General features: G+C 41.6%; 1 protein-coding gene across 1 annotated transcript in view; it reads left to right on the top strand.

Moving 5' to 3' along the window:
• dnah12 (dynein, axonemal, heavy chain 12) overlaps positions 1-23,936 on the top strand; it is a 67,350-nt gene that overhangs the window by 41,043 nt on the left and 2,371 nt on the right. The window contains exons 42-68 of the mRNA XM_060938155.1: positions 39-217; positions 3,747-3,939; positions 4,023-4,184; positions 4,308-4,502; positions 4,644-4,777; positions 5,345-5,507; positions 5,649-5,729; positions 5,840-6,016; positions 8,434-8,565; positions 8,654-8,743; positions 8,829-8,969; positions 10,277-10,518; positions 10,620-10,767; positions 11,032-11,177; positions 14,507-14,721; positions 15,045-15,237; positions 16,249-16,441; positions 16,530-16,702; positions 16,806-16,946; positions 17,072-17,230; positions 17,344-17,488; positions 20,117-20,267; positions 21,035-21,288; positions 22,796-22,936; positions 23,020-23,157; positions 23,321-23,554; positions 23,667-23,855. Coding sequence (XP_060794138.1) covers positions 39-217; positions 3,747-3,939; positions 4,023-4,184; positions 4,308-4,502; positions 4,644-4,777; positions 5,345-5,507; positions 5,649-5,729; positions 5,840-6,016; positions 8,434-8,565; positions 8,654-8,743; positions 8,829-8,969; positions 10,277-10,518; positions 10,620-10,767; positions 11,032-11,177; positions 14,507-14,721; positions 15,045-15,237; positions 16,249-16,441; positions 16,530-16,702; positions 16,806-16,946; positions 17,072-17,230; positions 17,344-17,488; positions 20,117-20,267; positions 21,035-21,288; positions 22,796-22,936; positions 23,020-23,157; positions 23,321-23,554; positions 23,667-23,855 — 4,509 coding nt within the window. The remainder of the gene's footprint in view (positions 1-38; positions 218-3,746; positions 3,940-4,022; positions 4,185-4,307; positions 4,503-4,643; positions 4,778-5,344; positions 5,508-5,648; positions 5,730-5,839; positions 6,017-8,433; positions 8,566-8,653; positions 8,744-8,828; positions 8,970-10,276; positions 10,519-10,619; positions 10,768-11,031; positions 11,178-14,506; positions 14,722-15,044; positions 15,238-16,248; positions 16,442-16,529; positions 16,703-16,805; positions 16,947-17,071; positions 17,231-17,343; positions 17,489-20,116; positions 20,268-21,034; positions 21,289-22,795; positions 22,937-23,019; positions 23,158-23,320; positions 23,555-23,666; positions 23,856-23,936) is intronic.

Below are 23,936 nucleotides of genomic sequence, written 5' to 3'. Positions count from 1 at the left end.
ACTTGGAGCAAGTTGTAAACGTTATACTTGCACCCTAGCTGTGTGAGGAAGACATGAGGAGCTTGTTATTTGGAGACTATATGGCCCCTGATGTGGATCCCAGTGAAAGGCTTTATGCAGAGGTTCCCAGCATGGAGAGCTTCAGTGAGGTGGTGGAGTCCTGTCTGACAGAGTACAACCAGACACACAAGAACCGCATGAACCTGGTCATCTTTCGGTAACTATTATTTAAAATGTTATTGTGAACAGTTTAAAAAAAAGATGAAAATAAGTACACAAAATATGTGCTTGTGGATTCTGATGAAAGAGATATAAATCATGTGACAGTATTTCATAACTAAGTGAAGTGATCATGGAATTTGTTTAAAGTGCATATCACGGGTAAATTCAGGAGCAAGATCAATGTAATTCTCCTATTTTATATTAAACTTTGGTCAAATATCTGTAACATTCTGCATTCTCTGCAATTTTTTTTACCTCGCGCAATACCAGAAAAATTCAGTTGAAATCAAGCCATTTGAGGCGAATTGGTCCGCCTCTGAAAAAACTTGGCATTTGGATTTCCCGGGAACCATTGATTTTCGTGACGTCATCTGCGGGACGCCTCCCTCGGAATTCTACGTCAGCGCTGGTTTGTTTATGAGAAAACGACCTGGTGGTTTTCTGCAAATTTCTTCAACGTTATCACGTAATTATTAAAATGGTTAACAGATGTATCGTAGGAGGGTGTAGCAACACCAATCTTGATGGGATTAGTACTCATCGCTTTCCAAAAGACCAGACAATGAGAGAGCGGTAACGTCACGAATCTGGCTCCAGACTCCCTTGGGATTTTTCCAGACGCGTTTTGTTGTTTTATTTTTTTCTGCTGTAGACAGATGGCCTTGTACAAAATTACCCTTCTGGATGAGTGTAAAGGGACATACTTTCATATAAAAAAAAAAACGAAATTGGTCCAGAATATGCACTTTAATATTATTCCTCTTTTAGTAAATAATGTAGAAATACTGTCATGTTTTTAGACTAATCTCCATCTATTGCATCTGTATCGTAGTGGCAGTTCCTAAAGACAAACATTTTTCTACATTTTCCTGTACTGTATTTTGTGCATTCCCTTAAAGCTAGGGATTTCATAAAATCGGTGAAATTTAGTTCCCTCTGAAATGTGATCATTGTAATTTGTTTCTTTCTGTAATATCTCACAAAATATCAGGCTATTCTGTGGCTGGGAAGTTGTTTAATTTGAAGGGATGCCCTAGCAAATAATGTGCATGAAATCGCTCGCTTTGCGCAGTCAAGCAGACAGAGGAAGTCCGTGTGCGCATGCACAGGTTTACCATCGACCGTGCACTGACAGTTACATCATTTTGTCGCTGAATGAACAGCTGATCACACCAAGGTGCTCGCTGACCGCCGATATGTATTAGTTTGGTCCTGCGTTTCCTTTCCTTCACAACATAACGTCTTTTCTTCTCGCCTTCCGTTACTGTAGTCGGTCTTCCACGTTTCATTCGCACACATTGTATCCCACAATGCCTTGTGCGAACAGGGAAAGCCCACCACGTGATACATGACATAGTATCTTGAATTGGGTCATGGTGAAGCAGGAAAAAATAGCGGAGAATTTAGGGCTACGTGGCCTTAAATTCATGAATTATTCTATTTAAAAAAAACTAATAAAATTGGAAGTCTGTGTGTCAGAATGCAGGCACTTACGGATGTATGTGCAGAAGAAGGCATGAAGCAAACTGTAAACAAAGCCAAAACGAGAGACTGGAATCATAGTTGGTGACAAGCGAGGGTCGGGCGATCGGCGAACAACGTGGTAGAGAGAAGACAAAGGGCAAAAACGTGAAAGAGTAAGCAAAGAGTCAGAAAACGAGAAGCAGTCAGATTAAACAAGGCCTGGTATGAACTAAATGGAGCAGAACGATACTTTGCACTGAAGAGTGCGAGAGGCTTAAATGGGGAGAGCGGTGATTAGGAGAAATGAGTGTCAGCTGAACTCAGTAATCGGGAGACAGAGGGCGCTGTGAAACTTTCTCAGTCGTTTTACTGACACTTGCCCCTTTTCCACCAAAGCAGTTCCAGGGCTGGTTCGGGGCCAGTGCTTAGTTTGGAACCGGGTTTTCTGTTTCCACTGACAAAGACTTGGCTCTGGGGCCAGAAAAACCGGTTCCAGGCTAGCACCAACTCTCTGCTGGGCCAGAGGAAAGAACCGCTTATGTCAGCAGGGGGGCGGAGTTGTTAAGACCAACAACAATAACAAGACCGTGAAAGATCGCCATTTTTAAGTGACGAGAAGCAGCAGCTGTACAAATGCGAAGTCATCCATTATTGTTGTTGCTGCTGCTTCTTCCGTGTTGTTTTTGCTTCGATATTCGCCCCAAGGTTTATGCAAACGTAGCGACGTAACTGACGTATACAGCGACGTAATGACATGGCTTCCCTTAGCACTGCGAGCTATGGAAAAGCAAACTGGTTCTCAGCTGGCTCGCAAGTTGAACGAGTTGTGAACCAGCACCAGCACTGGCCCCGAACCAGCCCTGGAACTGATTTGGTGGAAAAGGGGTATCAGTGATTCAGATTCAGTAGCTTTGCTAATCATTTGTGTTAGTAAATTTTTTATAGATAGTAATTCTAAAAATAATAGTTATTTAATAGTTAATTACGATGACTACCTGAGCACCTGTTCATGGCTATGGTGCCAGCCGCCCCTGCCCAAGCTAAATCATGATGGGACGACAGAGGGGAGGGGGAGGTACTGCATGAGGCAGGGCTCCGGGCCCGGACGCCCCACACACCGACTCCAGCCCCCCATAACCTCCGCACAACACGCCCTACCTATCCTATATATGACTGTATATGACAAGAATGTGTGCCTTCTCTAAAATGTACTGCATTAAAAGAAGAGGGCATGCAGGGTGAAAACCTGCCCAGATCTCCACCTACACGCCCCCCACACCCTATGTAATCAAAGATATAAGCCTCCTCTAAGATGTATTTGCATTAAAAGAGGCAAGGAGTGCAGCGAAGCACCTGCAGAGGTTTCCCACATGCACTCCTCCCCTGCCCTAGTCTATCATGTTGTTCTTATTGAAGATGGACAAATGGTGTGTGCTTCCTAATGTGTAGAGCATTTAAAAGAGGATAAGGTGCGCTGTGCAATACCAAGAATAGGCAGGTATCAGAGTGCATGCGTGGGGTGGGCGGGGCGCCAAGAAAACCTCGGGACCCTGACCCGGAGGGGAACCCTGACCCATCAACCCTCCCAATGGCATCCGTGTTGTTTTTGCTTCGATATTCACCCCAAGGTTTATGCAAACGTAGCGACGTAACTGTCATATACAGCGACGTAATGACATGGCTTCCCTTAGCACCGCGAGCTATGGAAAAGCAAACTGGTTCTCAGCTGGCTCGCAAGTTGAACGAGTTGTGAACCAGCACCAGCACTGGCCCCAAACCAGCCCTGGAATTGATTTGGTGGAAAAGGGGTATCAGTGATTCAAATTCAGTAGCTTTCGTTCCATTAAACAAAAATAGCTGGGTGTCAGGGAAAATTCTTTTTATGACCTACACTTGAAAAATCTGAAAGGCAGTCTAGTCTACCTTCCATTATAAGTAAGTTTCAAGTAAACAGGTTTTGCATTCTTCTTCCTCACAGGGTGGTAGTCATACATACACTACAAATCCATGAGATAGAGATTAGATTGAAAAGGCATAAAACGTTGTAATGTGTATGGCAGCTATGTCCTAGAGCACTTGTCCAGGATAAGCCGTGTGCTGAGGCAGCCTGGAGGAAACACTCTGCTGGTGGGAGTTGGTGGAAGTGGCCGTCAGTCCATCACTAAGCTGGCCACCTTCATGGCTGGCATGACTCTGTTCCAGCCTGAGATTTCCAAGAACTACGGCATGCCCGAGTGGAGAGATGACCTTAAGGTAATATGTGATTCCTGTCAAGTAAGATGTATCCGAAAATAACTGGGGCACCATTAACTCAGATCTGTTTGTCCCATTCTCAGCTTGTGCTGAAGCAAGCAGGCGTCAAGGGCGAGAAGACAGTGTTCCTGCTAACAGATGCTCAGATAAAAGAAGAGGCCTTTTTAGAAGACCTGGACAGTGTGTTGAACACTGGAGAAGTTCCAAACATATTTGCTGTGGATGAGAAGCAAGAGATTATGGAGGTATTTTATAAGAATATTAAGTAATGACATTATAAGCTTACCATGGATATTGGTATTAGTGGGATATTAAGGATTATGAATCTCAGTGTGATGGACTCCTGCTCCCTTTTGTGTGTATCTCAGACAGTGCGGCCGATAGCCCAGGCTGGGAATAAGAATTTGGAGTTCACCCCTCTGACTCTCTTTGCCTACTTTATAAATCGCTGCAGAGAGAACTTGCACATAGTGGTGGCATTCAGCCCTATTGGAGATGCCTTTAGAAACCGCCTAAGACAGTTCCCATCTATTATCAACTGCTGCACAATCAACTGGTTCCAGGTAAGGAAATTTGGAAAAATGTACCTCTAGCGGTAGTAAATGAAATGCAGAATGTAGTGAATGCAGCATGGCGTTGATGAACAGTCTATATATTTGGCAGCTGCTTGTAATCCTTTTGACATGCCAGTTTATTTCTTATAGCCATGGCCCGAAGAGGCATTGGAGCGAGTTGCCAACAAGTTTTTAGAGACTCTAGAGATGACTGACCATGAACGACTAGAAGTTATGTTAATCTGCAAGACTTTCCATACTTCTGCTACTGAACTGTCCAAAAGGTATGCGATTGACAGTTATTCCATGAAATCGAGTCATATGAGATTGAGTGGAATAACTGCTTTATTCTATCCACATTCACTGGATGTTGAGAAACAGAGGATTTTTATTATTTTTATTTTTTGCAAATTCGATAAATAAAAACTTTATACAAAACGTCCAACAAAATCATTTCCGCTTAAAACAAACCGGCAAAATGACAGTAGCAATTTGTGAAAAATGTGATAATCTTGAAAAATTAAAAAAAAAAAAAAGATACGTTCTTACCATTGAATACTTTTATTCCATATTTTGTTGCTTTGTTTTTTTTATTTTTTAGGGTTTTGTTTTCGAGTCGAGTTTTTATTTCATCCTCGGTTAGTTCAGCAACACGCTCCAACATTTTGTTTTTCTCTTCATGGTATATGAGCTGATAGCCTAGTAGTAGAGTAGCCAATCAGAGCACACGATTGCTCATATTCAGTGAATGTGGATAGAAAAAACCTAATATACCAGTTAACCAGGTCATCGATCTTTACATGAATCTAGTACTATACACGTTTAATCAATTTATTATATTTTATTTCAAGGTTTCTGTCTGAGCTCGGTCGCCATAATTATGTGACTCCCACTTCCTACTTGGAGCTTATAGCCGCATTTAGGCTGCTCCTTACTCAGAAACGGGACGCTGTAATGAAGGCAAAGAAGAGGTATACTAATGGGCTGGACAAACTGGCTTTTGCTGAGTCTCAGGTATTTTTTTTAAATTGTGTTTTCTGACTTATCCTTTAAAGATTGATTAAATCTTTTAAAATTTAAAACAGAATTTTATGACTTTTAGTATTTGTATTGTTTTACTATCAACAAAATTAGTGACTATTTGCATTTCATTAGGTGGGTGAAATGAAGAAGGAGCTTGTTGATCTTCAGCCCAAACTAGAACAGGCCAAAATTGAAAACACCAGTATGATGAAGGTGAAGATAGCCAAGATATCTTCTCAGAATTTCTTGATGTGCTAATTAAATATGCTTCTTTTTGACTGGTAATAAAATCCTCCACATGGTAAAATGTTGCTGTGTTCCAGGTGATCGAGGTAGAGTCAGTGGAAGTGGAAGCTAAGAGTAAAGTTGTGCGTGTAGATGAGGAGGCAGCTACTCTAAAAGCAAACGAAGCACAAGCTCTGAAGGATGAGTGTGAGAGTGACCTCGCTGAGGCCATCCCTGCTCTAGAGGCTGCTCTCTCTGCTCTTAACACTTTGAAGGTATCAGAGTCCTCCTGTGACCCCAAACACACTGACTCAGTGCGTTTACATGCAGATAGAGAAAATTGAATTTCTGCCGTAGCTCGACTGAAATCGAAGTTCTAAATGCCATGGAAACACCTTAGCTCGGCTGAAATTGAACCGAACTGGATTTCTCGTAATCGAGCTACGCAACCTAGATTATGCAATTGTAGCCGAGCTACTTAGTGCATGTAAACCCTATCGAGCTACGTAGTCGAGCTACTTACTTCAGCACTGCCCCTTCCGGAAGTGACGAGTGATGAGACCACAAGCAGGAAACACAACAGCCTCGGTCGGCATGACAGCAGTAGTAGAAACGTGCACTTCTGGAGCAATGAGGAGATAGAGTTCATGCTCATTCAGCTTAAGGAGTTGAATATATATATATATATATATATATATATATATATATATACAGTGGGGCAAAAAAGTATTTAGTCAGCCACCAATTGTGCAAGTTCTCCCACTTAAAAAGATGAGAGAAGACTGTAATTTTCATCATAGGTACACTTCAACTATGAGAGACAGAATGGGGGGAAAGAATCCAGGAAATCACATTGTAGGATTTTTAATGAATGAATTGGTAAATTCCTCGGTAAAATAAGTATTTGGTCACTTACAAACAAGCAAGATTTCTGGCTCTCTCAGACCTGTAACAACTTCTTTAAGAGGCTCCTCTGTCCTCCACTCGTTATTTGTATTAATGGCACCTGTTTGAACTCGTTATCAGTATAAAAGACACCTGTCCACAACCTCAAACAGTCACACTCCAAACTCCACTATGGCCAAGACCAAAGAGCTGTCAAAGGACACCAGAAACAAAATTGTAGACCTGCACCAGGCTGGGAAGACTGAATCTGCAATAGGTAAGCAGCTTGGTGTGAAGAAATCAACTGTGGGAGCAATTATTAGAAAATGGAAGCCATACAAGACCACTGATAATCTCCCTCGATCTGGGGCTCCACGCAAGATCTCACCCTGTGGGGTCAAAATGATCACAAGAACGGTGAGCAAAAATCCCAGAACCACACGGGGGGACCTAGTGAATGACCTGCAGAGAGCTGGGACCAAAGTAACAAAGGCTACCATCAGTAACACGCTATGCCGCCAGGGACTCAAATCCTGCAGTGCCAGACGTGTCCCCCTGCTTAAGCCAGTAGTACATGTCCAGGCCCGTCTGAAGTTTGCTAGAGAGCATTTGGATGATCCAGAAGAGGATTGGGAGAATGTCATATGGTCAGATGAAACCAAAATAGAACTTTTTGGTAAAAACTCAACTTGTCGTGTTTGGAGGAGAAAGAATGCTGAGTTGCATCCAAAGAACACCATACCTACTGTGAAGCATGGGGGTGGAAATATCATGCTTTGGGGCTGTTTTTCTGCAAAGGGACCAGGACGACTGATCCGTGTAAAGGAAAGAATGAATGGGGCCATGTATCGTGAGATTTTGAGTGAAAACCTCCTTCCATCAGCAAGAGCATTGAAGATGAAACGTGGCTGGGTCTTTCAGCATGACAATGATCCCAAATACACCGTTTGGGCAACGAAGAAGTGGCTTCGTAAGAAGCATTTCAAGGTCCTGGAGTGGCCTAGCCAGTCTCCAGATCTCAACCCCATAGAAAATCTTTGGAGGGAGTTGAAAGTCCGTGTTGCCCAGCGACAGCCCCAAAACATCACTGCTCTAGAGGAGATCTGCATGGAGGAATGGGCCAAAATACCAGCAACAGTGTGTGAAAACCTTGTGAAGACTTACAGAAAACGTTTGACCTCTGTCATTGCCAACAAAGGGTATATAACAAAGTATTGAGATGAACTTTTGTTATTGACCAAATACTTATTTTCCACCATAATTTGCAAATAAATTCTTTAAAAATCAGACAATGTGATTTTCTGGATTTTTTTTTTCTCATTTTGTCTCTCATAGTTGAGGTATACCTATGATGAAAATTACAGGCTTCTCTCATCTTTTTAAGTGGGAGAACTTGCACAATTGGTGACTGACTAAATACTTTTTTGCCCCACTGTATAATACGGTATATCTCAATGTTGCTGTCCTCGTCGTCGTTCTTCTTGTGAACACGGAACTGATAACTTTGTTTGTACTCTTGAATAGCTCTTCTTCATGACGACAACCGGAAGTGTACCAACACGATGGGGCGTGTAGCGCCACCTGTGGCTCAGGTGCACAATGTACCTCACACAATAGCTCAATTTCCTTGTGTGCATGTAGGATTGGATTTCTCTGGCACCCCTGCTGGGACCCTTAGCTCAATTACCGACAGTAGCTCGATTTGGATGTGCATGTAAACGCACTGACTGTTTTAAATCACAATGCAGAATTCAGAAATTTCTGAAGATTGTTCTTATGTATTGGTAAACATTTTTTTTCTTTTTAGCCCTCTGACATTACAATTGTAAAGTCTATGAAAAACCCTCCATCTGGAGTGAAGCTTGTGATGTCAGCAGTGTGTGTAATGAAGGAGATCAAGCCCGAGAGAGTCAATGACCCTGCAGGAACAGGAAAGAAGGTGAACGAATTGATTGATTCAATAGTGTTAACTGATGATAACGTGGTCTGTTACTTTGCTAAAAACATATTGGCATCTTTATCTACAGGTGGAAGACTATTGGGGTCCCAGCAAGAAATTGTTGGGTGACATGAATTTCCTTAGGGACCTGAAAGAATATGACAAGGACAACATTCCTGTAAGTATATTTTACAGGTTAAGATAAAGATTTGTATGACCATGTCATGCATTGGTAATATATCACTAATATCACTTTGTCACAGGCACCAGTCATGAACAAAATCCGGAGTGAGTACATGACCAACCCTGATTTTGACCCCACCAAAGTGGCCAAAGCTTCCTCTGCAGCTGAGGGTCTGTGCAAATGGATCACTGCCATGGAGGTTTATGACAGAGTGGCAAAGGTAAGCATTAGTAAATCACCTCATTTATTAGTTCGTCTGGCCATAAAGCCAATGAGCTTTTGCCATGGCGTGGCATCTGTCATTCATCGTCCGCCCGTCGTCCACAATTCAGTTAAATTGTATCTCCTCCGTCAATACTCCACGGATTTCCGTTCCGATTGTTTTGTTTGAAAGAACTCATCACTCCGCACAAAACTTGGTCATTGTTTTATCAAAGTTTTTTGCTAATGAGTTAGTAATTAGGCCAAATTAACAAATTTCCCAGGCCTCTCACTAGAATTTTATCTTCTCCCTCATTTCTCATCCAATTCCAGTTCTGATCGATGTTCTGGGTAGATCTTCCCTTGAGGAACAAAACTTGTTCGCTTGCTTGCCGATTTTCCTGTTGTAAACAATTTGTTTCCAGCTTTGTTTATTTTCAGACAAATCGTATCTCCTCCCTCTATTCTCAGTGGATTTCAGTTCTGATTGTTTCGTTCGAAAGAACTAGTCCTTCTGCACAAAACTTGGTCATTGTATTGTCAAATTTTTGCTAACGAACTGCTAATTGGGTCAACTTCAAGAATTTTGGGACTTCTCATTAGAATGTTATCTCTTCTCATTTCATCCAGTTTCAGTTCTGATCAATGTTTTGGGTATATCTTCCCTCGGGGAACAAAACTTGGTTGTTTGTTTGTTGATTTTCTTGTTATAAACAATTTGTTTACAACTTTGTTTATTTTCAGTTGAATCGTGTCTCCTCCCTCAGTTCTCAATGGATTTCAATTCTGATTGTTTGATTTGAAAGAACTAGACCTTCTGCACAAAACTTGGTCATTGTATTGTCAATTTTTTGCTAACAAATTAGTAATTAGGTCAACTTAACAAATTTTCTCCGAACTAGAATTGTATCTCCTCTCTCATTTATCATACGAATTCAGTTGTGATTGATGTTTTGGGTAGAGCTTCCACTGGGGAATGAAATTTAGTCCTTTGCTGATTTTCCTGTTGTAAGCAATTTGTCGTGGAGGTTAGTTCTCTCTCACATTGTCACATTTCAGTTCTGTTTGTTTTGATGGCAGGGCAGATGAGCTACTACGTCCTTGATGTTCTGTTTATATCTTCACTGAATTTTTTTTTTTGTCCTAGCTGGTGCCTTTTAGATTGATCTGTCTCCATCTTCAACTTTAAGCACATGCTTTTAACTTGATAAACTGCTTTTATCTGTTGGTTCATGCATTCATTTGTTTGATTTTCTACCCAGGTAAGCTAGTTAATTCTTTTTTGGAGTAAGCTGGAATAAACTGGAGGTAATGTTCTTCTCATAGGTTGTGGCTCCTAAGAAGGCTAATTTGGCTGAGGCAGAGCAGTCGCTGGCTGCTACTATGGAGCTGCTGAATCAAAAGAGAGCAGAGCTAAAAGAAGTGGAGGACCGCTTGGCTGCCCTGCAGAAGACATTTGAGGAGAAGACTGAGGAGAAGGCTCAGCTAGAATTTCAGGTGGACCTTTGTGCCCGCAAGCTGGAGAGAGCCGAAAAGCTCATCGGGGGCTTAGGAGGAGAAAAGACCAGGTTGCGATAATATTTATGAAAAATAACTTTTCCTTTGAAGACATTAAAACCCTTAAAATTCCAATCTGGATGTTATCTGAGGTGTTTATTGTGTTCTTCAGGTGGTCTAAAGCTGCAGATGACCTTCAGAACACTTATGATAATTTGACAGGGGACGTGCTGATATCTGCTGGTGTAATTGCTTACCTTGGAGCCTTCACTGCTGGCTTCCGCCAGGAATGCAGTAAGGACTGGACGACACTCTGTCAGGTACTACACCCATTGACAATATGCAGACCAGCACTATGTATCAACTAGGAGCATGAGGTCAGAAAAGTCACCAAAATATCTGTCCAATATTGTTTAATTTAGTTATCCCATTTTACATTGTATGTTCCTAGCATGACTTGGAACAAAAGCAGGTCATTTGCATTATTATCCAGTCAGATAATACTGGCTCTAAATGTCCAGTTCAATTCAGTTTGTTAAGCCATGCTATGAAATATCTGCAGTGATATATATGGTTATATGCAGAACAAGAAGATCCCATCCTCAGATGACTTCTCACTGAGTAAAACCCTTGGTGACCCTATTAAGATCAGAGCCTGGAACATCGCTGGACTACCCACTGACAGCTTCTCCATCGACAATGGGGTCATAGTGAGCAACTCCAGAAGATGGTACTTCAACACAAATACAATATCAAACACAAAGCAGGGCTTTCCCCAAAGCGCGGATACATGGCACGTCAGCGCTGTGCTGTCACTTGCACACCAAAACAAAAAAACAATACCATACATTGAACAATGCAGAGTACGTTCCACACCTAAATATCTCCTATTCCCCTCTGAAAATGAGCAATAACTATAGAAATAGGAAGATATTGTAATATATAGGTCTAGACTATCCTGGTACTCAACCCAGAAGTGAAAATAAAGGGTTTCGCTGTGTGCACTGACTGCCATTCGCAACCATACGTAAAACCACGTTCTAGGTGCTAGTCGCTAGATGGCACTTTTGTGTGATTTGACTTTGATTCTGTTCCTGGCATCCTGGAATAGGAAAATGAAGAAGCGTGCTTCAAGGCTGCCCAAAATCACTGAGCGTTTCAAGTAGTACACTAGACACTTTTAGTATCAGGGCTGTATTCAGTAGCCAAGACGTTGTCACATGTGTACGGACCCGTTTCATGCTAGATCCATTCATGATTACGTGGCAAAACAGCACGTGTTTACTGCTGCGGTCAGTTTATTGCACGTGAGTGATAAAAACGACACACTACATCCACGGCATTAGTGTACGACAACACGGGGTTCAGTCTCCCATTGCACTGGAGTTGCTGTGGAGTGTGGTTCTAATGTGCAAAAGAAATATTTGTATCCCAGGTGAAGCAGCTGGCCAGTACTGGCAGGAGACAATCTTGAAACTGAAACTGAATATCTGCCAGTGACTTATTATTATTATAATGTGATTGACTAATATTGAATGATGGATGAATCTGCATCTCCAGGCCTACCATCTTAAGACTTTTTATTTAAAAAGGTAAAAAAAAAACCCAGCAAATTTATGGTAATGATGTTGAATTGTGCCTAAATCAGCCCTAGATGCCACCAGAATGCACCATTTGAAGTCTCTAATTTCAAAATTTTCCAGGGGAGAATTCCCCTGGACCCCCCTAGCAGCCAGCAGTTTGGGGCCCTCCGGGCTAGGCCAGCCCCTACAGGCTGGGCTCCGCATCAGTAGCACTGCTCTGATGTTTTTTCTGGGGAAAGCCCTGCAAAGCAAAACATTTAATCATTCATATTTAATGATTTCGACCATGAGTTGGCCTAGTAGTTAGCGTGTCTGCCTCTCGACCGGGAGATCGCGAGTTCTACTCGCGGTTGGGTCATACCAAAGGCCATCATAAAAATGGTATCTACTACCTTCTGGCAAGGCATGCTGTGATACAGATGTGAGCAGGGAAGTCAAACTCTTGCGGTTACCAGAGACCAGCCACCCCCCCACTGTAACCTGAGCTGTATAGGCGAGAGGCTGAGGGCTATCGAAACGGAGATCGGTGCTGCACCCATACGCCTTAAAGGTCATAGGCAATGGTCAGAAGTGAAACGTAGAATATCAACTTTATTTTCTAGAAGAACAACCCAAAAAGTGAACTCAATCTTCCTAGTGTCTAATTTGCACCCTAAAATTGAATAAAACGGTTAAAATATACTGGTTTGCCCAATTTCCGAAGGTTTGTTTACATCTCACTTATGCGCACTTTCACCGCCAGGGGACCGTCGTCATGACGTCATTTAAGGCAAACAGACCGGGAGCAGTTCTGTGTTTACTTGCGAACTGAGCACACATGTACGGACTTTGGTCGTGAGAGGTTGTGTAAAATGTCTGAAAGCGATAGCGATTTTGAAGTAGGAAGTCTCCACATTGAATATCGAGAGGTGAAACCATATATGTATGAACTTATGGCCATTGCGAAGCAATCGGTGAATGTGGCTCACTGGTTTGACCGTGCACCCTCAGAATCGGACAGCAACTCGGCCGACTCTGATCGCGGTGACCCCGGACCTCAACAAGACTCGCGCCCAAACGATTTATCCTGGTAGTTATGATAAATTCTTACTTTCGTCGTAATACTAAATAAGAGCCCTTTTGAAGAATAATTAAACCGCCCTCCCTAGTGGATATAGGTAACGATTACTTGACAGTGCGCCGGTAGGCCACATTAGCCTGCCATCCGCGGCATTATACTATTTATAGCCTACTCTGTTCTGTTCATTCCCGTAACCGCATTGTGGTCGTAGGGAGGCATGAGAGATGTTGACATAGTCACTCATCTCTCATGTCTTTTCTCTGGGCTTGGATTGCTTGGTGGCGCCCATCTCCTCTCCAAGCATATAGCCTACTCTAAGCAAGGAAATATCCCTTTGTCTCATTTCCATAATGATTGTACCGGATCCCTCAGGATTCTTGACTTGTCAATTGTAAGCAAAAGTAAAAATGTTTACCTCCAATCTTCTCCTTTTTGCTTGAGCATTGCTGCTCCGTTTCTTCTTTGACTGCTTGATTTTGTTTCACGCGCACAATCCACTCTCTCCGCCTCTTCTCCTCTTTCGGAAAAAAAAAAACAACCCTTTGGCTTCACGCACACAATCCACTCTCTCCGCCTCCTCTCCTCTTATGGAAAACCCTCTGGCTTCACGCGCACAGTCCACTCTCTCCACCTTGTCTCCTCTTACGGAAAAAACCAACCCTCTGGCTTCACGCACACAGTCCACTCTCTCCGCCTCTTCTCCTTTTTTGGAAAAAGTCAACCCTCTTGCTCCGCCTCTTCTCCTTTTTCGGAAAAAGCCAAACCTCGCTCCGCCTCTTCTCCTTTTTCAGAAAAAGCCAACCCACTCGCTCCGCCTCTTCTTTTTCGGAAAAAGCCAATCCTCTCGCTCCACCTCTTCTCCTCTTCCAGAAGAAGCCAATCCACTCTCTCTGCCTCTTCTCCTCTCTCAGAAAAAGGTAAAAACTTCTTCCTGAACCGGTCCCATTGTTACAGTTCACTGCACAACAATAAGGCGTGGTTTTTCTTTGGAAATTCCTGAACGCACGTCTGCACTCAAGCCGAACGGCAATGCAAGTAAACAGAAGTGGACTCAACTCAAGCGGTTTGTTTGTCTTAAATGACGTCACGCGCCGAGTGGTCACGAAAATCGGCGAACAGAAATTCACCGCGATCCGCACTAACTTATTTTTATTATTACTTATTAACAATACTTCTTAGGACCAGGAGAAAATTACAGAGGGTTTCTTAACATATCAAGTTTCAAATGTGCATAAATTGAAAACCGTTGCCTATGAGCTTTAAAGAGTTGGTTAGTACTGGGACAGGAGACTGCCTGGGAAGACCAGATTGTGTTGTTAGAGGGACTTTGACTTGATTTGATTTAATGATTTCATTCATATATAAGGATCTGTCCATGATGCTTTGGAGTCCATGCATATTGAATTATCTTTGCAGGCCTTTGATGATTGACCCTCAGGGTCAGGCCAACAAATGGGTGAAAAACTCAGAGAAAGACAACAACCTCAATGTGATAAAACTCACTGATCCAGATTATATGAGGACCCTGGAGAACTGCATCCAGTTTGGAACTCCACTGCTGTTAGAGAATGTGGGAGAAGAACTGGACCCCTCTATCGAGCCTTTACTGCTCAAACAGATATTTAAACAAGGTACAAAGTGGAAAACGTCACCAATTTACTGATTACAATTCATGTGCTATTCTGATGATTTCTTAAATAAGTATCAAATTAGTATTTGTTGTTTAGTATGAGACTAGGCTTAATCAGTGTCAAGAAAATTGCTCATTGTATTATATACAGTGTTTAGATTAGATTAGATTAGATTAGATTCAACTTTATTGTCATTGCACATGTCATAGGTACAAGGCAACAAAATGCAGTAAGTTTGTTAATGTTCAGTAGAGAAGTCTGATAATGTATATCAGTCAAGGCCAATGACAAGCATGGTTATGTTTTCTGTTGTCTAAATGTAGGCGGTATGGACTGCATTAGGCTGGGGGAGAGTGTGATTGAGTACTCCAGTGAGTTCCGGTTTTATATCACTACTAAGCTTCGAAACCCTCATTATCTCCCTGAGCTGGCGACCAAAGTATCCCTGCTCAACTTTATGATCACTCCAGAGGGTCTGGAAGACCAGTTACTGGGCATTGTGGTGGCTAAAGAGAGGTGATGAAATACACAAACACACAGGTTGTATGAGTGGGTAAAACACATAGCTACTCACTCAGACTACGTTCACACTGCAGGCTGAAGTGACTCAAATCCGATTTTTTCGCCCGTATGTGACCTGTATCCGATCTTTTATTGACAATATGAACGACACAGATCCGATTTCTTCAAATCCGACCCAGGCCGTTTGGATATGTGGTCCTAATTCCGATTCCTATCCGATCTTTTCATATGCGACTTCAGTCTGAACCGCCAGGTCGCATTTATCCGACTTACATGTCATCATCAAGCCACAAACGTCACTATTCTGCGCTGAAGTAGGCGGCGGGTCTCTCAAAAAAAGTTACAACAACATGGCGCATGACATCAATGCGACTCCGCACCCACACGTTCCTTTGAACGGAGGTTGCAGTCACTACCTCGCAGAACGCCTGAGCCAAAACCCTTGCCCTCTTCCTTCTCAACCTCCTCCTTAACATCAGGCTATTGTGCATGTTCTGGCTCCGTCACAACAACAACTGCATCATCGCCAGGTACTCCATGCTGGCTACTGTCATACACAGGAAACTTTAGGTTACTTCCGTAAACACTGGCCATGCTCACTGCGTGTGACGTCGTCGTATCCTGCAATGCGCATGCGGAACACTTTTAGGTCGCTTTTCGTTCATACTGAGGATCACATACAAGTCGCATATATTTGTTAATGTGAACGACCTCACAAAAAAAATCGGATTTCACAAAAAAATCGGAATTGAGCATTAAGCCTTGCAGTGTGAACGTAGTGTCAGTTGTGCTTGTACATGCACACATTTGCTTTTCTGTATTGCATACGTCCAGTTTATAAGGCAATGCAGAGCACACATTTAATTATTAACTGTTGTTATTTTGCAAGGGATAATGTGAGAAGCATCGTTATTCAGTGATGAAAAGATTATTTTCAAAGGTTGAACCTCGTATGCTATCACAACCTTTCTTCTCAACATTCTTGAATGTGTCTACTTAACATAGGCCTGAGTTGGAAGAGGAGCGGAACGCTCTCATTCTTCAATCTGCAGCCAATAAGAAGCAGCTGAAGGAGATTGAGGACAAAATCCTGGAGACTCTACAGTCCTCAGAGGGGAATATACTGGAGGACGAGAGTGCTATTCAGATCCTAGACTCTGCAAAGATAATGTCTAATGAGATCTCCAAGAAACAGGAGGTCTGGTGCTGAGAAACAGTGGCTTTAAAGATTGTCCCAACACTGCACTGTCACTGAGTGACTGACTGTCATTTTTCTGACTTTTCAGATCGCAGAGAAGACAGAGATTAAAATAGCAGAGTCGAGGGAAGGCTACAGAAGCATCGCCAAGCACTCATCCATCCTGTTTTTCACCGTTGCAGACCTGGCCAACATTGACCCCATGTATCAATACTCGTTGAGTTGGTTTGTCAACCTATATATCAACTCCATACATGACAGGTAACCAGTATGCTGATAGTCTCATTTATTTGAGCAATGTCTCAGAGTTTATAAGTATTTTTTTTCTCTGTCCGTGTTAATTATTGTGTACTGTATATTTTAGTAACAAGTCAAAGATTCTCGAGAAAAGACTGAGATACCTGACTGGCCACTTTACCTACAACCTATACTGCAATGTGTGTCGCTCTCTCTTTGAGAAAGACAAGCTGCTCTTCTCCTTTCTGCTCTGCTGCAATCTGCTCTTGTACGTCAACACAGCAACTTTAAGGAACCTTTCGTTGCGAATTAATGTAATTAAAATAATTGATCTTATGAGACAACAGTGCTTCCCTTTTAAACTGTTTTTGACGGTCTCTGTGTTTCATTCAGGGCTGAGACGGAGATTAAGTACTCGGAGTTCATGTTCTTGCTCACAGGTGGAGTGGGCTTACAGAATGATATTCCCAATCCTGATCCCAGCTGGCTTCAAGAGAAGACCTGGGATGAGATCTGTCGAGCCAGTGAACTGTCCGGCATGCAGGGCCTCAAGTCTGTATCTCTTTGTCTTTGTACGCTGAACTTACTTTAAAATATATCTAATAAGTCATGAAAGGTTTGTTTTTAGTCTCATCAGGTTTTACATGTCTCTGCCTTGAATATAGGGAAAGTGTCATCAAGACACCTGAGAGTTTCCTGCCTATTTATGATAGCAAGGAGCCTTATAACACTCCGTTACCGAGCCCATGGTGTGACAAACTTAGTGACTTTCAGAAAATGATCATCTACCGTTGCTTCAGGCCAGATAAAGTGAGACGTTTTTCTTTTTTTTATATACATTATATTTCCTTATTTTTTTACACACACACACACACACACACACACACACACACACACACACACACACACACACCCCTTTGCAATTTTACATTGAGGAATGTTATTCTTTATATATATATATATATATATATATATATGGATGGGGCGGCACGGTGGTGTAGTGATTAGCGCTGTCGCCTCACAGCAAGAAGGTCCGGGTTTGAGCCCCGTGGCCGGCGAGGGCCTTTCTGTGAGGAGTTTGCATGTTCTCCCCGTGTCCGCGTGGGTTTCCTCCGGGTGCTCCGGTTTCCCCCACAGTCCAAAGACATGCAGGTTAGGTTAACTGGTGACTCTAAATTGACCGTAGGTGTGAATGTGAGTGTGAATGGTTGTCTGTGTCCATGTGTCAGCCCTGTGATGACCTGGCGACTTGTCCAGGGTGTACCCCGCCTTTCGCCCGTAGTCAGCTGGGATAGGCTCCAGCTTGCCTGCGACCCTGTAGAACAGGATAAAGCAGCTAGAGATGATGAGATTATATATATATATATATATATATATATATATATATTCCACGAAATTGAGTCGTACATGAGCTGAAAGCTGACGAGGACATGTAATATAAGCCTATATAATATAAGTCTATAAGCCGTGTATGACGAGTTCAAGTGGAATAACTGTTTTATTCTATCCGCATTCACTGGATTTTGAGAAACAGCATTTTTATTTTTTGCAAATTTAATAAAAACTTTATACAAAACATCCAACAAAATCATTTCCGCTTAGAACTTAAACAAACCGGCGAAATGATGGGAGCAATTTGTGAAAAATGCTATAATAATAGTTCTTGAAAAATTAAACAAAGATACATTCTTACCATCATATACTTTTATTCCATATTTTGTTGCTTTTTTTGTATTTGTTGAGGTTTTGTTTTCGAGTAGAGTTTTTATTTCATCCTCGGTTGGTTCAATAACATGCTCTGCTGTTTTGTTTTTCTCTACTCACGGTATATGAGCTGATAGCCTAGTAGTAGAGTAGCCAATCAGAGTGTGTGTGTGTATATATATATATATATATATATATATATATATATATATATATATATATATATATATATATATACTCTGATTGGCTACTCTACTACTAGGCTATCAGCTCATATACCGTGAGTAGAGAAAAACATATATATATATATATATATATATATATATATATATATATATATATATATATATATATATATATATATATATATATATATATATATAAAAATGTAGCGGTGTGATCAAAAAAGTCTAGACTATTCCTGTTGTGAACCAACAGTGTGCGGCAAGGTCACGCGCGTGCAGTAGGACTGAGCAGTAACTCTCATGAGTCAGTATGCCATGCGACGTGTAACACTAGGGCCTATGTTATACACCATTTTGTGACAACGTGCACTTGTGCATTTGCGATCTGCACAATGCGGAAAGCATTTTCGATCTTTAAGCCTAAGTGGCATGGCGTTCGCACTTCAAGAGGGGCAGGACGTCAGTGGAGGATGACATTCTGTCCCTCTTAACACAAGAATGCACCTCACACAGCTCATTGCTGATTTATCATTACAGATCTCTTCTAGACTGCACCCACGGACCTAACTCACCTATTCTGTGACATTTGCTACACTATTTGGCATTACTACCAGGGTGTTTATTTGCTTGTTTTTCCATGACATTGTCTAAAATTTGTAAGGGGAATGAAATAACCAAAGTTCATGCACTGTAGGGGGTCTTGAACCTTAGTCCTCAGCTCGCTAAACCTGTGCTTTCACCATTACACTGTGTCACTCTACAGTACACTGACAGCCCAACAAGTTGTACAAGTTCATACTTGGGCTTCTCATTAGGCTACCAAAATGAATAGCATGACAAACGTCACAGAAGAGGTGAGTTAGGCCAGTGGGTACAGTTGTTGTGCAGCAAAGGAGATCTGTGCTGAATTAATGTGTTCTGCCCTTCTTTACAGATTGGGTGATAACAGTTCAAATTTAATACCTGTGTAAACCACAGGGTGGAGATCATTGTCATTTGAGACAACAGTGCTTTTTACACCATCCTTGGTGACACTGGGCAGTGTTAAAAGTGGTGTTCCAGCATATAGAATACTCATCTCATCTCATCTCATCTCATTATCTCTAGCCGCTTTATCCTTCTACAGGGTCGCAGGCAAGCTGGAGCCCATCCCAGCTGACTACGGGCGAAAGGCGGGGTACACCCTGGACAAGTCGCCAGGTCATCACAGGGCCATATAGAATACTGGGTGCTTTTATTTTTATTTTTTTCCAAGCTTGTAAATTCCACGACACTTTTTACACCATTTACCATCACACATCCTGACAGTTTCAAATGCTGCTTTTTACGCCATTTTGAGAGTTTGAACACCACATTTTACTCTGTTTTCTTAACAAAGCATGTTAGAAATGTGTTGACGGAGCTTGCCACAGCGTTGGCTTGCTTTAGAGTTACTGAGTGCATGACGTTGCCGCACTCCACTCATTCTCAACAGGAACAGTTCCAGGAACTTTTTTGATCGCACCTCATATATCTTAACACTCTTATTTTGCTTCTCTTATATTAACAGATTGAACCAGCCATTACCAATTATGTGTCTGACAAACTGGGCAAGAAGTTTGTTGAACCACCACCGTTTGACCTAAATAAGAGTTACATTGATTCTAATTCTACGATTCCACTGGTGTTTGTGCTCTCTCCTGGAGCAGACCCTATGGCCAGTAAGTATTGTCCATTACTGTAAGCACTGTTATCCTGGTCATAACTCAGACAGGGTTTATATTGTTAATGGAAGCTATGACTAAATCTAAAACTAGCAGTAAAAAAATTATTTTGTTAACTGAAATAAAGGTAAAAATGACAGTTTAAAAAAGAAAACAAAATAAAACCTACAATGAACAATGCAACACGAAGTAAAATGAAAGAGAGTTGCAGTTGCAAGTAAAACCAACTTTGTTTTCATTTTGTTTTCCCCCTCAAAACATTAATGGACTAACTCCAGAAGGTGGCAGTGATGCTGGCTGCTGTAAAACTCCAAAGAAGAAGATGCTTGCTGTGCAATACCTGAAAAACTAACACTAAAACGAATTAAAAACTAAATTAAATTAGTCAATTCTTAAAAATAAAACTACATATTTTTTGGTCAGGCACCACCCGAACTGATGATCACATCATCAGCTTTTCTTTGGCTAATCAGACACAAGGTACGCCACCACTCTTGCCAGAGCAGTTGGTGGTTAGGTTCCTTGCTCAAGGGCACTTCAGCCAGTCCTCCTGGTCCAGGGACTCAACCCAGCGACCTTTTGGTCCCAAAGCTGACTCTCTAACCATTAGGCCATGGCTAATATGCACATGTAAAGTTAACTAAAACTAAACTGAAAGACAAAATAAAAAATAATGATTTTCAGTTTTGAAATTTATAATAAATCTGTCTCAGATGCATCCTTATGCCCTCCTTAATGACTGTTGAAACTTTTTTTTCCTACAGGTTTACTGAAGTTTGCAAACGACAAGAACATGGGTGGTACAAAGTTCAAATCAATTTCTCTTGGCCAGGGTCAGGGTCCTATAGCTGTAAAGATGATTCAGTCTGCGATGAAAGAAGGTACATGGGTGTGTCTACAGAACTGCCACCTAGCTGTATCTTGGATGTCCACTCTTGAGAAGATTTGTGAAAACTTAAGCCCAGACACATGTCACCCAGACTTCCGCCTCTGGCTCACCAGCTACCCCTCCCCCATGGTGTTTATGCATTTTAGTCTTGTGCTAAAAGATTGTACATATTCAGAAGCTACTGCCTTGTGTCCCAGTCGTTTGTCTAATTAACAGTTATTCCACAAAATCGAGTCGTACATGAGCTGATGGCGGCTATAAGCCATGTACGACAAGATTGAGCGGAATAATTGTTTTATTATGTCCACAATCACTGGATTTTGAGAAACAGAGCATTTTTATTTTCTGAAAATTCAATAAATAAAAACTTTATACAAAACGCCCAACAAAATAATTTCCCATTACAATGGAAACAAACTGGCAAAATGACAGGAGCAATTTGTGAAAAATGCTATAATAATCAGGGCTTTGAACCAGAATTTTTTTCCTATTGGTTCGTTCCGAACAGAAACGGAATTTTAACATTTCCGGTTTTGGGTTCCACCATTAAATAGACGTTCCCGAACCGGTTAGAACAAAAAAAATTTCGTTCCCGGAACGGTTAATTACGTTCCCTGTCAGCTGTTTAACAAATGGCTATAAAATTATGTCTCTGTCTCATCCAGCTTAAGCCAAATGTAGGCTAATTCTATTACAACCTTCATTAAATAAGACAAGAAATAATACAAAACAATTATTATTTCAAATGTTGGCGATTTGGATTCTCAGTATGTCTTCCCATCTACACAAACAGAAAAAGTGCCAAAAATGAAAGATAATTCATTTAGTGTGTTACCAAAGGCTAGTCAGGCCCTATGCATTGATAGGCTAACAGAGGTTAACGTCATTTAATGTTCGCGAGCCTCTCATTAATGTGGACAAATATATTGATATCATGTTTGAAATTGACGTTTTTGAATAACAATAGACTGCAATATTTACCTCTTATTTAAGATGTGGAGACGTGATAGTAGTCTACCCTCCCGCTCTCTCCATTCAGTCAGTGAACGTCACACAGGAAGTGAACCCCAGCGGGTCATAGAAACTTGCGCAGGAGAAGAATGACTTTTTTATTTGTAGGCTACGGAAACTTTGAGGAACGAAATAAAAACCGGTATTAACCGGTTACCATTATTTTTAATAAGCATTTCTGTTCCGGAACATAAAAAATAATAAAGTTTCTGGTTTCGTTTCTGTTCCATGTGAAATAGAAAAAGTTCCCGGTTTTCGGTTTCGTTCCTTGAACCAGTTCAAAGCCCTGATAATAATAATTCTTGAAAAATTAAAAAAGGATGCGTTCTTACCATAAAATACTTTTTATTCCATATTTTGTTGCTTTTTTTTTTGTTTGTATTTTGGGGGGTTTGTTTTCAAGTAGAGTTTTTATTTCGTCCTCGGTTGGTTCAGCAAGACGCTCGGCCATTTTGTTTTTCCTCTATTCATGGTATATGAGCTGATAGCCTAGTAGTAGAGTAGCCAATCAGAGCGTGCGATTGCTCATATCCGGTGAATGTGGATAGAATAATAGCTGTTATTATGCATTCTTTCATGTATTTGTTCTGCAACAAATTACAACCTGGCCTGTTTGCTGTGACAGTTCCCAGTGACCATCCTGCAGAATGGAGTAAAAATGACAAATGAGCCTCCCACAGGCCTTAGACAGAATCTGCTCCAGTCCTACCTATCAGACCCTATCTCAGACCCCGAGTTCTTCTCAGCATGTCCAAACAAAGAAGCTGTAAGTGTGGACACTCAGTGTTCATCAAGATTGTCATGTTAAACGCACAGATATGACACCAAACTCCCCTTTTGTGTTTATAGGTTTGGGAAAAGCTTCTGTATGGGGTTTGCTTCTTCCATGCCCTTGTCCAGGAAAGGAAGAAATTTGGACCACTGGGTTGGAACATTCCATATGGATTTAATGAATCAGATCTGCGTATCAGCATCAGGCAGTTGCAGGTAAAGACTTTTGCATAAATAATGTACATAAACTGTTTATACTAAAAAAGATGGTGGCGGTGTGAATAGCTTTGTAAAATACTTGGTCCCCAGAGTAACTGCAAATAATAGAGATTGCAGCAACATGAACATTTGTGCTTGATCCAGTATTCCTTTTTTGCAGCTCTTTGTGAATGAGTATGAGGATGTTCCCTTTGAGGCCATCACATATCTGACTGGAGAGTGTAACTATGGTGGGCGGGTGACAGATGACTGGGACCGCCGCCTCCTCCTGACCATCTTGGGTGACTTCTACAATATGGACATCATTAAGAACCCCCACTACAACTTCTCTCCTAGTGGAATATACTATGCACCTCCGAAGTCCAATCATGAAGACTATGTGGAGTTTATCAGGGTGAAGATAATAAAGCACAATGGCATATGCACCAATAAGCCCATACACGCAGTATTTTTTTTTTCTCAACCACAAAAGATATGTAAAGTAAAAGGATTTTGTTTGCTTGCAGAATCTGCCTTTTACCCAGCATCCGGAGGTGTTTGGTATGCATGACAATGTGGACATCTCGAAAGACCTTCAGCAGACCAAACTCCTGTTTGACTCCTTGATCCTGACTCAGGGGGGTGGCTCAAAGGGAGGAGGAAGCTCTGGAGGTGACAACAACCTGTTGGATATTGCCAGTGATATCCTGTCGAAAGTAATCACCCATACTATGATTTCCTATTATGTAATACAAGAATTATTATGTAAAACTACGGAAGCCGAGAGAGGTCCTTCA

Source organism: Neoarius graeffei, chromosome 13 (assembly GCF_027579695.1).
Source record: "Neoarius graeffei isolate fNeoGra1 chromosome 13, fNeoGra1.pri, whole genome shotgun sequence".
Lineage (NCBI taxonomy): Eukaryota > Metazoa > Chordata > Actinopteri > Siluriformes > Ariidae > Neoarius > Neoarius graeffei.
Note: the sequence above shows the minus strand (reverse complement) of the source record. Positions and strands in the feature narration are given on the sequence as shown.